The sequence below is a fragment of the Rhinoderma darwinii genome, chromosome 4, assembly GCF_050947455.1.
Source record: "Rhinoderma darwinii isolate aRhiDar2 chromosome 4, aRhiDar2.hap1, whole genome shotgun sequence".
NCBI classification, from domain to species: domain Eukaryota; kingdom Metazoa; phylum Chordata; class Amphibia; order Anura; family Rhinodermatidae; genus Rhinoderma; species Rhinoderma darwinii.
Window position 1 is genome coordinate 23,176,863 of NC_134690.1, and position 11,824 is coordinate 23,188,686.

At 39.5% G+C, this 11,824-nt stretch overlaps 1 protein-coding gene and 1 non-coding gene across 3 annotated transcripts; both read right to left on the reverse strand.

Moving 5' to 3' along the window:
• Positions 1-5,997: 5,997 nt before the first annotated feature.
• Positions 5,998-10,150, reverse strand: LOC142760633 (uncharacterized). 2 transcript variants are annotated; one of them, XR_012883330.1, is made up of 2 exons: positions 9,918-10,150; positions 5,998-6,132 (listed from the first exon to the last, which is right to left on the reverse strand). XR_012883330.1 is itself a non-coding variant. In XM_075863824.1 (2 exons), coding segments are annotated over exons 1-2 (855 nt in total). In that variant the 5' UTR covers positions 9,392-9,758; the 3' UTR covers positions 5,998-6,131. The 2 variants fall into 2 exon arrangements, 1 of the variants encoding a protein (XP_075719939.1); XM_075863824.1 differs by lacking the exon at positions 9,918-10,150 and adding an exon at positions 8,538-9,758.
• A 1,317-nt stretch (positions 10,151-11,467) lies between these two features.
• On the reverse strand, positions 11,468-11,623 carry LOC142761459 (5.8S ribosomal RNA). Its single transcript, XR_012883654.1, has one exon. It is a non-coding gene; the product is annotated as a 5.8S ribosomal RNA (ribosomal RNA).
• Positions 11,624-11,824: the final 201 nt, after the last annotated feature.

Genomic DNA, 11,824 nt, shown 5'->3' on the forward strand with positions numbered 1-11,824 from the left:
ACCGGCCTGTCTCGCCCGCCCCGACAGGGAGGTGGAGCATGAGCGCGAGCAATTGGTGAACTATGGTGAACTACCCCTTTACAGGGCGAAACCAGAGTAATCGGTCGTTTTTTCTTTTCTAAACTGGCCCAGTGGCTACTGATTGGACTGGGAATCCTTGCCGTTTGTATCGTTCTCGGCATACGTTTACTCAGAGACATGTGTAACAAATATGGCGAAAAAATCCCTATTGATAAAATTGTGGACGTTTATTCCAAGCCGAAATAGGGAAAATAACATCTTCTACCGGCTATAGAGACATCATGGAGACGCCGGAGCAGACAGGAATGAATTCTCTTCATATGACATCATGAGCTTCATGTTATAAATAAATGTTAATGTTATAAAGCTGCAGCTTCTAATGGGATTTATTATAAGTGTTTATTAATAATGACGTCTTGTACCCATGTGAAATAGATGGATCTGCATTGCACTATACGTGGAGATGATAATGTGGGAGGTTTTTAGGAGATCATACTTTCCGAAATTGAAGTCCCACTGTAGGTCCTTGCAGTAAATGTAATGTTTAACCCCTTAACTTGGCAAAAAATATTGAGTAGCGTTTCTCTGGTAAAACCTTCTGTGTTACAGAACAAAATGGATTAAAGCTGATTTTCTGCAAAAAAAATGACATTTGTAAATTTCACCTTTAATTTGCTTTAATTCTTGTGAAACACCTAAAGGGTTAAGAAACTGTCTAAATGCTGTTTTGAATACTTTGAGTGGTTCAGTTTTTAAAATGCGGTATTTTATAGGGGGTTTATAGTATATAAGGCCCTCAAAACCAGTTCAGGACGGAACCGGTCCCTAAAATATAGCTTTTAAAATTTTCTTGGAAACATGAGAAATTGCTGCTAAAGTTCTAAGCCTTGTAACGTCCTAGAAAAATAAAAGGACATTCAAAAAGCAATGCAAATATAAAGTAGACATATGGGAAATGTGCAATAGTAGATATTTTGTGTGGTATTACTATCTGTCTTACAAGCAGATACATTTACATTTTTAAAAAATGCTAATATTTTAAATTTTTCTCAAATGTTCTGTGTTTTTCATAAATAAGAACTGAATGTGTCGACCAAATTTTACTACTAACTTAAAGTCGAATGTGTCCCGAGAAAATAATCTCAGAATTGCTTGAAAAAATAAAAGCATTTCAAAGTTATTACCACTTCAAGTGATACATGTCAGACTTGAAAAAAATGGTCTGGTTTTTAAGGCCAAAACAGGCTTAGTCACTAAGGGGTTAAATCCTAGTTTAGGACGCTAGTAAATATGATTTTAAAGGGAACCTGTCATTGACATTTGCTGCCCTCAATGGGAACAGCATAATGTGGTTTCAGATACGCATATGAGTGCGGCAGGTGGATAGACCTTAAAGCCGGCCTATTTAGCTAAGCTAGACTCAAGTATCTAATCCCCAAAATTAAGGAGAGCCAATGAATATGCCTTCCTGACAGATTTCTACAAAACCGTTTAACCCCTTCATATTGAGGGTTTTTTTGCAGGCAGGTTGACGGAGATTTTGACCTGCCTGTAAATTCTTGCCGCAATTTTGTGGCGTCGATCATAGCGTTTTTCGCCCTCGGTCACTAAGAGCTGCGAGAAAAAAACGCTACGAAAAAAAGGCTTTCTCTTCTTCCCATTGCTTTCAATGGGAAGTCAGAGGCGGAACTGCGGCAAGAAAGAGCATGTCGCTTATTTTTACCGCTAGCGGCTAAAAACTGCCACAGATAAAAAAAAACCTCCGTCTACCAATGAAATCAATGGGAGGCGGTTTCGGACGATTTTTGGCGCTGATTCCGTCTTGGTTTCCGTGTGAACTGGGTCTTAAAATCCAAGCCAATTTAATATTTCTAATTTGCGTTTTACACTTCCCGCCTTCTATGAGCTATAACTTTTTTTATTTCTTGGTTGATTGAGCGGTGTGAGGGCTTATTATTTGCAGCAAGAGCTGTGGTTTTTATTGGTATTATTTTTTTATATTTATGTCCTTTTTGCATGAACATATTCCCATATTGGTAAATTTCTCATAACATGTTTAGGGTGGGCACTATGGGCATGAAGAACAGAATTACCTGAAACAGGTTTATATATAAATTGCTATAGACACAAGACCGCAAAGGATCTCCCATAAGATGGAAATCCGTGAAAGGAATTGTTTTGGAATCAATATTAAATGTGAGACAGATTGTCCATGTATTTATTAATGTATTCTACGAAATCTGATATACACTACCATTCAAAAGTTTAGGGTCACTTAGAAATGTCCTTATTTTTGCAAGAAAAGCACAGTTTTTTTCAATGAAGATACCATTAAATTAATCAGAAATACACTCTATACATTGTTAATGTGGTACATGACTATTCTAGCTGCAAACGTCTGGTTTTTAATGCAATATCTACATCTGCTACAGTACCTACAACCATGGCTGCGATGGCTGAAATTGACCTTCACAGTGCTCTCCTGAGAGAAAAGATGGCTTCTGAGAATGAGGGCTGGCAGAAGGTTCTTTGCCGGAACTTGCTGCTGCTTTATCCAGACCCCGGCGGCAGTCGGTCACTCGGTTCAAATTTGAACTATACCTTCGACGTCCTCTACAGCTGCACCAAGAGTCGCGCTTTCCTCGGGTGACATCCCTCAGAATCTAGTTAAGTTGGTGAGTTGTCGTGCTCCCAAGCTTGGTCAAAGACGCCTGTGACGGGTGAGGGTGAAATTTTATCTGTCTTAAAAACTTTTATATCTAAGTTTGAAATGCTGGAAGGTAATGTGTGTCCGTCACAGACGAACCCCCCCCCCCCCCCCAGGTGGGTCTATTACCCAGCCTGTGGCGGCTACGGAGTCAACGGGTTTAATTTTCCGCGACTCCAATTTTTGTGGGGTCGCCCCTTTGGGCACTCACGTTTCTGCTGAGATAAGAGCTAAGATCTGCAAGAATGAATTTGTTGATCTATGGTCCCTTATTTCACCAGAAAATTTGACTGTCGATAAGGATAAACGTTTTGACAAAGATGACAAAAAAGTTAAGGTAGCCAATACATTTGGGAATTTGCTCCAGGCGTTCTCCGTGTTAGCATGTGTCTTAGCTAGGAAATATCCGGAAGTTAGTGCCGATTTATTTGTATATCAAGATACAATTTTTCCTGCTTATAAACTGCAGGGCGGAACGGCCTGGTGGAGGTATGATGAGGAGTTTAGGAGATTAGTTCTACATCCCGAGGTTGGTTGGGCATCAAAAGCTACGGATATATTCATCCGATTGATGATGTCGCAAAGACCAACCTGGTCCTTTCAGCCTCCCGCAACAGGGGGTGCCGCGTCCTCTGGAAGTAGACCCGGCGCTTGCTGGATGTATAATGAAGGACACTGTCGTTTCCTTGCCTCCTGCCGGTTCAAGCACGAGTGCTCGATCTGCGGAGGAACCCACACTGCACTTTGGTGTTTTAAAAGAGGTAAAGCGGCCTCCAAGCCTCCTGCCCCTGGCAGTGTCGAGGACGCCGGTGAGCGTGCTAGAAATGCGCCAGTGGTTAGACCAGTATCCCAGGAGGCAGGAAGCCATCGCACTTGATAGCGGTTTCAGATATGGGTTTTATATCCCTCATCTACCACAAAAAGTGGTTATTTTTACTGGCAATTTAAAATCTGTTTTAGATCTGTAAGACGTCGTCCAAGAAAAAAATCGACAAAGAAGTGGAATTGGGCCGTATGTCGGATCCATATGATGAATCTCCCTTTCCTAACCTTCATATCTCTCCTTTGGGCGTAGTACAAAAGAAGAAGATGGAAACGTTTTGTTTAATACAGCATTTATCGTTTCCCCCTGGGGAATCAGTAAATGACAGTATTACAAAGGAGGAAGCTGCGGTTCGCTTTGTCTCCTTTGATAGGGCCGTCTGGCTGATTAAGAATGCAGGATGTGGAACTATGCTGGCAAAGTCTGACATCGAGTCTGCTTTTCGGCTCCTCCCGGTACACACAGATTGTTTCCACCTTTTAGGATGCCAACTGAATGGCAAGTTTTATGTCGATACATGTTTACCCATGGGTTGTTCCATCTCTTGCAGATATTTCAAATTGTTTAGTTGTTTTTTAGAATGGGTCGTGAGTCTTAAATCAGGTTGCACATCCATGACCCATTATTTAGACGATTTTCTTTATGTTGGCCCTCGTGATTCCGAAGTATACCCTAGATTGTTAAAATGTTTGAAATATTTTATGTCTCATTTTGGTGTTCCGTTATCATTTAAGAAAACGTAATGCCCTGGCACGGTCATGTCATTTTTAGGCATGGTTTTTCACCTACCGGAGCACAAATTGGCGAAAATGTTATCATTGCTCGACCATTTTATGATTGCAAAAAAGGTGAAACTGCTTCAGATGCAGTCCTTAATAGGTTTGCTAGTGTTTGCGAGCAAGGTCACGCTGATGGGACGCGCTTTCTCGCGTCTTGTTAACCACGAAAGGGATAAAAGCTCTGCATCATTTTATACGTGTGACAAGACATATCAAGGATGATTTGTTTGTTTGTTTGGCGGACCTTTTTGTAGTCATACAACGGCCGATCTTGTTTTATGAGCAATGTTGTTGTAGATACCCCGGATTTAGAACTCTATACCGATGCGGCCGGCTCGGTTGATTATGGTGCAATATTTAGCAGTCATTGGTCCATGGCTCAATGGCCCGATTCCTGGTTGCTTTCACGTTTAACAGGTTCCCGACCGCCGGCTGTGTTCTTACGGCCAGCGGTCAGGGTCTCTGAAGTCCGCCGTATAGACTAATTACGGCGGCAATTCAGAGAGTGTGTTCTATGTAAATATAGTGTGCACGCGATGTGTGTGTGTATATATATATATATACATATATAGCACACAAGAAGACAGCAGCACTCACATAGGAATAATCGACCAGGTGCCAGGCAAAAACGTCCCGATCCTCGGACGTATAATAATGTATAGCAAAAGAAAATTTGCAGCACTCCAACATGAAAAAAATGGTGGTTTATTCAATCCAAAATAACAGCAACGTTTCAATCCTACAATAGGATCTTTATCAAGCCTAGTGACACATCTATTCAGCAAGTTTTTATATGTTTGAGACTCTTTTACATAATTAGTCTCATTATAAAACAATCAAATGCAAAGTGTATGAAAACCAACATCATAAATTGTGTACGGTATCATCATAAACATAGACATGATACAGAAAATACAGAAGTGTGTATGTGACATCGTGATTAACAATACATAATAACAAAAACATTAAAAACAACTGATTACATTATAATCATTTATGCAGCAGTGGTGTAAAATATATTGGTATATCGTCACTCACCAATCAGAACTTCAGACTCAACTACTCCATTCAAGTGTGTTGCAGCACTCTGCTGCATCCCTCGTGGTAATTGAAATTTGACACATCAGTGTAATCCCCCGAGGCGGAAGTAGTTCATCACTCCGCAGCAGAGAGCATAGGTCGCATCCATATGATGTAATGCGTGTCAATGCGTTCCACTGAGCCGCCCCGTGTATCATGGCATCATGAGTTGCTAAGCAACTGCTGTAACATTATTATAGATATCATTTGACCCAGCTATGTCAGTCAAAAAGTCATGAATGTAAAAAATACAGATATATTAGTAAATGCTCCCTATAGTAAGTGATGGAGATATTAGGAATATCTAAAAGTAGCTTAATGTCGGCTTTTAAAGACGATCCACACGTGGGTTCAAAGACCTCTGTATACAACCAAGTACTCAGAACGATCTTGTTCCCAGAGTTATGGGACCACATAGACACGTCTTCACGTGTCCAGGATGTCACATTATCCTCATACGTGTAACGGACCCATATTATCACACTAGTGATATGATATATCATAAGACAAAAAAAAAATGCATGAGAATCCCTCTCAATTTTAATATCTCTCTATCACTTTGAAACCTAATAGGAGACTAGAAACAATTCAAATAATAAATATATTTTATTGATGCAATAAGACTTGATGCATTGAACATAGCCCCGTCAAATATCACAGTACAACACCATTGAAAAATAATTAAAGAAGTTCCGAAGTTCTGTTGGGAGTGGTATTCCAATCTAAAAAAAATACAAAACATAATTGTTTTTAGTATTTATAAGACATTGACAGTAAATATGAGATATAGATATTGATATTAATGTGTCAACAATCATCTTACTGAAAAGAACATCAAGAGAATACAAAGGGGCGGAGCTCATAAAGCAATTCTATCTACAACAAATTCTACATTAAGACCACAAGGTTTTAAGGTGTTCAGTAAAAATATCCATCTTAATTCTTTTTTGTGTAAAACCAGATGGCGATCACCGCCAAACTGTAATGGAGGAACATGGTCCAGAATCATAAATGTTAGATCCCTTTCATTGTGACCATGTTCCGAAAAATGTTTAGCCACAGGTAAATCAAGTTTCTTTTTACGTATAGAGAAACGGTGATTGTTTAGACGAGTTTTAAAGGAACAGGTGGTTTCACCCACATATAGGAGGCCACAAGGACACCATAGCACATATATGACCCACTCTGAATCACAGGTGAAATTGTGTTTAATTTTAAACTGTTGTCCAGTCAACGGATGTCTAAAAAATTCCCCTTTGCACATCAAAGCACAATTGACACATCTGTAACATGGAATATTGCCAGGTTTTAGTGGTTTAAAAATAGGTTGTATCGTTTTCTTATGATCTGGCATTCTGGTTTTCACCAGTCTATCTCGAAGATTTTGTGGGCGTCTATAAGACATAAGTGGATTATTATTCAATACATCAATGTGTCCAAAACTATTGCTGATAATTGGCCAATGTCTATTCATAATTTTGGAAATGTCTCCACTCCTATCATTATAAGTAGAGATAAATGGAATACGTTTCCGTTTTCCATGCGTTGACGGTTTTTTAGACTGCAATAAACTGTCCCTCGCTACATTATCAATCTTTTTTCTATGTGTCCACAGCAATGTTTTGGGGTAACCTCTTTGTAAAAAGTTGCTAACCATAGTGTCTAAAGATATATCAAGATCCTCCTGTCTGTCGGTATTACGTTTGGCCCTAATCATTTGGCTATACGGCAAAGACCTTACCATATTTCTCGGATGGCAACTATCAAATCGTAGCAGAGTGTTCCTATCGGTCTCTTTCGTGTACATTTTAGTTCTGATTATATTGTTCACAATAGATACAGTAACATCCAAGAATTGGATATTATCCATAGAATGTTTCATCGTAAATTGAATCTCATCATCTATTGAATTAAGAAACCTGTGAAAATCCATTAATGTAGTAACAGTGTCAGTCCAAATGAGGAAGATGTCATCTATGTAACGCCACCACTTCAAAACATGTGAGAAGTGGTGGGATACATAGACCGACACCTCCTCAATGTTGTCCATGAAAATGTTGGCGTACGTGGGAGCCATGTTAGACCCCATGGCCGTTCCTTTCACCTGTATATAATAACTCTCTTTAAATATGAAATAGTTAGATGTCAAAATAAGTTCCACTAATGAAATAATAAACTCACAAGTAGCATTGTCATAGTCAGAAGTCAATAATTTACGTCGTACAGCATCAAGACCCTTGTTGTGATCAATCGAGGTATAAAGAGATGTGACATCAAAGGAGACCAAAATGGAGCCCTCTGGTAGTTTTATAGATTTTAATTTTTGTAGAAAATCAGTGGTGTCTCTAATATAAGATTTGGAGTTAATAGCAAAATTTCTCAGCACTTTGTCCACAAAGATAGAGATGTTACTTGTTAATGAACCCCTGCCAGATACAATAGGGCGACCTGGTGGGTTCATTAAATCTTTGTGGATTTTTGGTAATATATATAAGCAAGGAGTGACAGGAAATTCAACAGTGAGAAATTTATGTAGCATTTGATCAATTACATCTTCATCTAGAGCTATTTTAATAAGTGAAGTAATTCTTTTTGAAATATCATGTCTAGGATCATTTTTTAGTACTCTATATACATTGGTATCTGCTAGTTGTCTATAGCATTCTCTCAAGTACATATCTGAATCCATAACCACGATTGCTCCACCCTTATCAGCAGGTTTTATAGTGAGATCATGGTTATGGATCAACTCATCTAATGCCACCATATCCAGAGTAGTCATATTAGGCTGTTTAAAGCTCAATTCACTCGTTTGAGACCTAAGTAAAGCAATATCTTTCTGTACTAGTTCTCTAAAGGTTTCTATCGCATGTGATGTTATAGGAGGTTGGAACACACTCTTATTAAATAACCCCAGTTTTTTAAGTGATAGTATCGGAAGGGTATCCTGTATTACTGGATTAACCGGTTGTGTTTCAAACCAAACCTTCAATTTAACAGCTCTAACAAAACTGTAAATATCCAACTCTAATTGAAACCAATCAATATGCTGATTAGGGCAAAATGACAACCCTTTTGATAATAATTGTAATTGTGTATGAGACAATTGATGTTGAGAGATATTTACCACTGTGGTTTGGGCAGAGTCCTCTTGGTGCTGTCCTGCACCGGTTTCTGCCCTTTCTGATGAGTAGATTTTTGAAAACGGGTTCTTCCTTCCTCTGCTTCTCCTACGACCTGCTCGTCTGGTTTTCTTCTTTTTGATTTGTCCAGTGGACTGGAATCTAAAAAATCTTCATTATTACTTGGAGGATATTTCTTAGTATGGAATTGATTACGGGAATCGCTTTTATTGAAAGCCGGTTCATTGCTTCTTTTGTTGTCACGTCTGAAGGCTCCATCAGCATAATTGAGAGAATTGTCCCATGTGTAAACACGTCCCATGGAATAATCTGTTTGATCACGGAACCATTTCTTCTTTTTGGTTTCTTCTATATCCATCCTCACTTTATTGAGCGTCATACGTAATTTCTCCATGTGTATATTAAAATCATCAGTTTGCACCAACGATTTAAGTGTGTTCTCCAAATCTTGTGCTTTCACCCTTAAAGATCTCAGATCTCTCTGCAAAAAATCCATATTAAGTAATATAGTTTCCAAGGCATATTTGCTAGCGAGTTGCTCATTTTTATTCCTGAACTCTTCGTGTTGCATATGCATCGTTGGTTTAAGTAAAATTCTCATCCCCCGTGGGATCATGTTGTTTCTATAGTATTGTCCCAATGTGAGTAGATGTAATTCAACATTAATCAGACGTCGTGACTCAAATTCCAGATTTCTCTTGATGTCAGTAATAGAAGGAACACTTAAAAATGACACATCACCCTCCGCTCCACTCAGGATTCTTTCAATGTCCTCTTCAGTAAAAACAGCAGCAGTATTGGATGAAACATTCCCAGCAGGTATATTGACCTGCTCCATGTTAAACGAGTAAATGATGGTTGAAAAAACGTGGTGCAAGCTAATGGAATCCAAATATAGCACACAAGAAGACAGCAGCACTCACATAGGAATAATCGACCAGGTGCCAGGCAAAAACGTCCCGATCCTCGGACGTATAATAATGTATAGCAAAAGAAAATTTGCAGCACTCCAACATGAAAAAAATGGTGGTTTATTCAATCCAAAATAACAGCAACGTTTCAATCCTACAATAGGATCTTTATCAAGCCTAGTGACACATCTATTCAGCAAGTTTTTATATGTTTGAGACTCTTTTACATAATTAGTCTCATTATAAAACAATCAAATGCAAAGTGTATGAAAACCAACATCATAAATTGTGTACGGTATCATCATAAACATAGACATGATACAGAAAATACAGAAGTGTGTATGTGACATCGTGATTAACAATACATAATAACAAAAACATTAAAAACAACTGATTACATTATAATCATTTATGCAGCAGTGGTGTAAAATATATTGGTATATCGTCACTCACCAATCAGAACTTCAGACTCAACTACTCCATTCAAGTGTGTTGCAGCACTCTGCTGCATCCCTCGTGGTAATTGAAATTTGACACATCAGTGTAATCCCCCGAGGCGGAAGTAGTTCATCACTCCGCAGCAGAGAGCATAGGTCGCATCCATATGATGTAATGCGTGTCAATGCGTTCCACTGAGCCGCCCCGTGTATCATGGCATCATGAGTTGCTAAGCAACTGCTGTAACATTATTATAGATATCATTTGACCCATGGCAACTCATGATGCCATGATACACGGGGCGGCTCAGTGGAACGCATTGACACGCATTACATCATATGGATGCGACCTATGCTCTCTGCTGCGGAGTGATGAACTACTTCCGCCTCGGGGGATTACACTGATGTGTCAAATTTCAATTACCACGAGGGATGCAGCAGAGTGCTGCAACACACTTGAATGGAGTAGTTGAGTCTGAAGTTCTGATTGGTGAGTGACGATATACCAATATATTTTACACCACTGCTGCATAAATGATTATAATGTAATCAGTTGTTTTTAATGTTTTTGTTATTATGTATTGTTAATCACGATGTCACATACACACTTCTGTATTTTCTGTATCATGTCTATGTTTATGATGATACCGTACACAATTTATGATGTTGGTTTTCATACACTTTGCATTTGATTGTTTTATAATGAGACTAATTATGTAAAAGAGTCTCAAACATATAAAAACTTGCTGAATAGATGTGTCACTAGGCTTGATAAAGATCCTATTGTAGGATTGAAACGTTGCTGTTATTTTGGATTGAATAAACCACCATTTTTTTCATGTTGGAGTGCTGCAAATTTTCTTTTGCTATATACATATATATATATATACATATATATATATATTATATATATACACATTTAGATACATCTATATATATAATCTGTTATTAAAAAAATTATAATTGTTCGTTTAGTTAGTGTTAGTGACATTAGGCGAGGAAGTTTTTTAGTGCTGAGGAGGCATACGCCATGCTGTGGTCTGAGTCTGAGACCACATCAGAGATGGAACCTGTTTTAGGAAGTGACGATGACAGCGTCACTTCAGGTTCATCTTCAGGGGACGTTGTCCCTGACACAGTTGAAACTGCAGAACATGAAAGCGCAGGGCCAAGTAGCGCTGTAGCACGGGACAGCCTGGTCCCTCCAGTCCAGGCTCTTGTATGGGCATCTGCTCCATCTTTTGGGCCTAGAATACACAGATTTATTGCCACTCCTGGCATAACTGTGGACAATACAAATTTTGTCCAAATGGATTACTTCCATTTATTTATTACTGACGACATCCTAAATCTGATTGTCCACGAAACTAATTTATATGCCACTCAATATATAAGGCAGAAACCTTCATCCACCCATGCCAGAGATTGGACGCCCACCAATTTGAAGGAATTAAATTTTTTTTGGGGCTCACTCTGAATATGGGTATTGTAAAAAAGCCCTCCATTAGGTCTTACTGGTCAACAAGACGCGCACGCACCATGCTCAGATGGAGATCGACTGAGAAGCGACCCTCAAACAGGTGTAGCCTCGGGAGGAACCCGGGGCCGCAAGGTGCGTTCGAAGTGTTTCGATGATCAATGTGTCCTGCAATTCACAATAATTCTCGAAGCTAGCTGTGTTTTTCATCGACGAGCGAGCCGAGTGATCCACCGCTTAGAGTCGCGTTTGACTCTGGGGAAAAAGCCCACGGAGGCCACCCTCCCGCCGTTCGGGTATTCAGGCGAACTCACCTGGCAAGGTCGGCTGGGTACAGCTCGACTTTCTCAGGTGTCCCGCCTGCCGTCGCGGGGCTTATCCGACTCCCTTTCGACCCCGTGGACGGAGGGAGAGGGAGTCGGAGCGGGAACCCAGCGCGGTGAGGC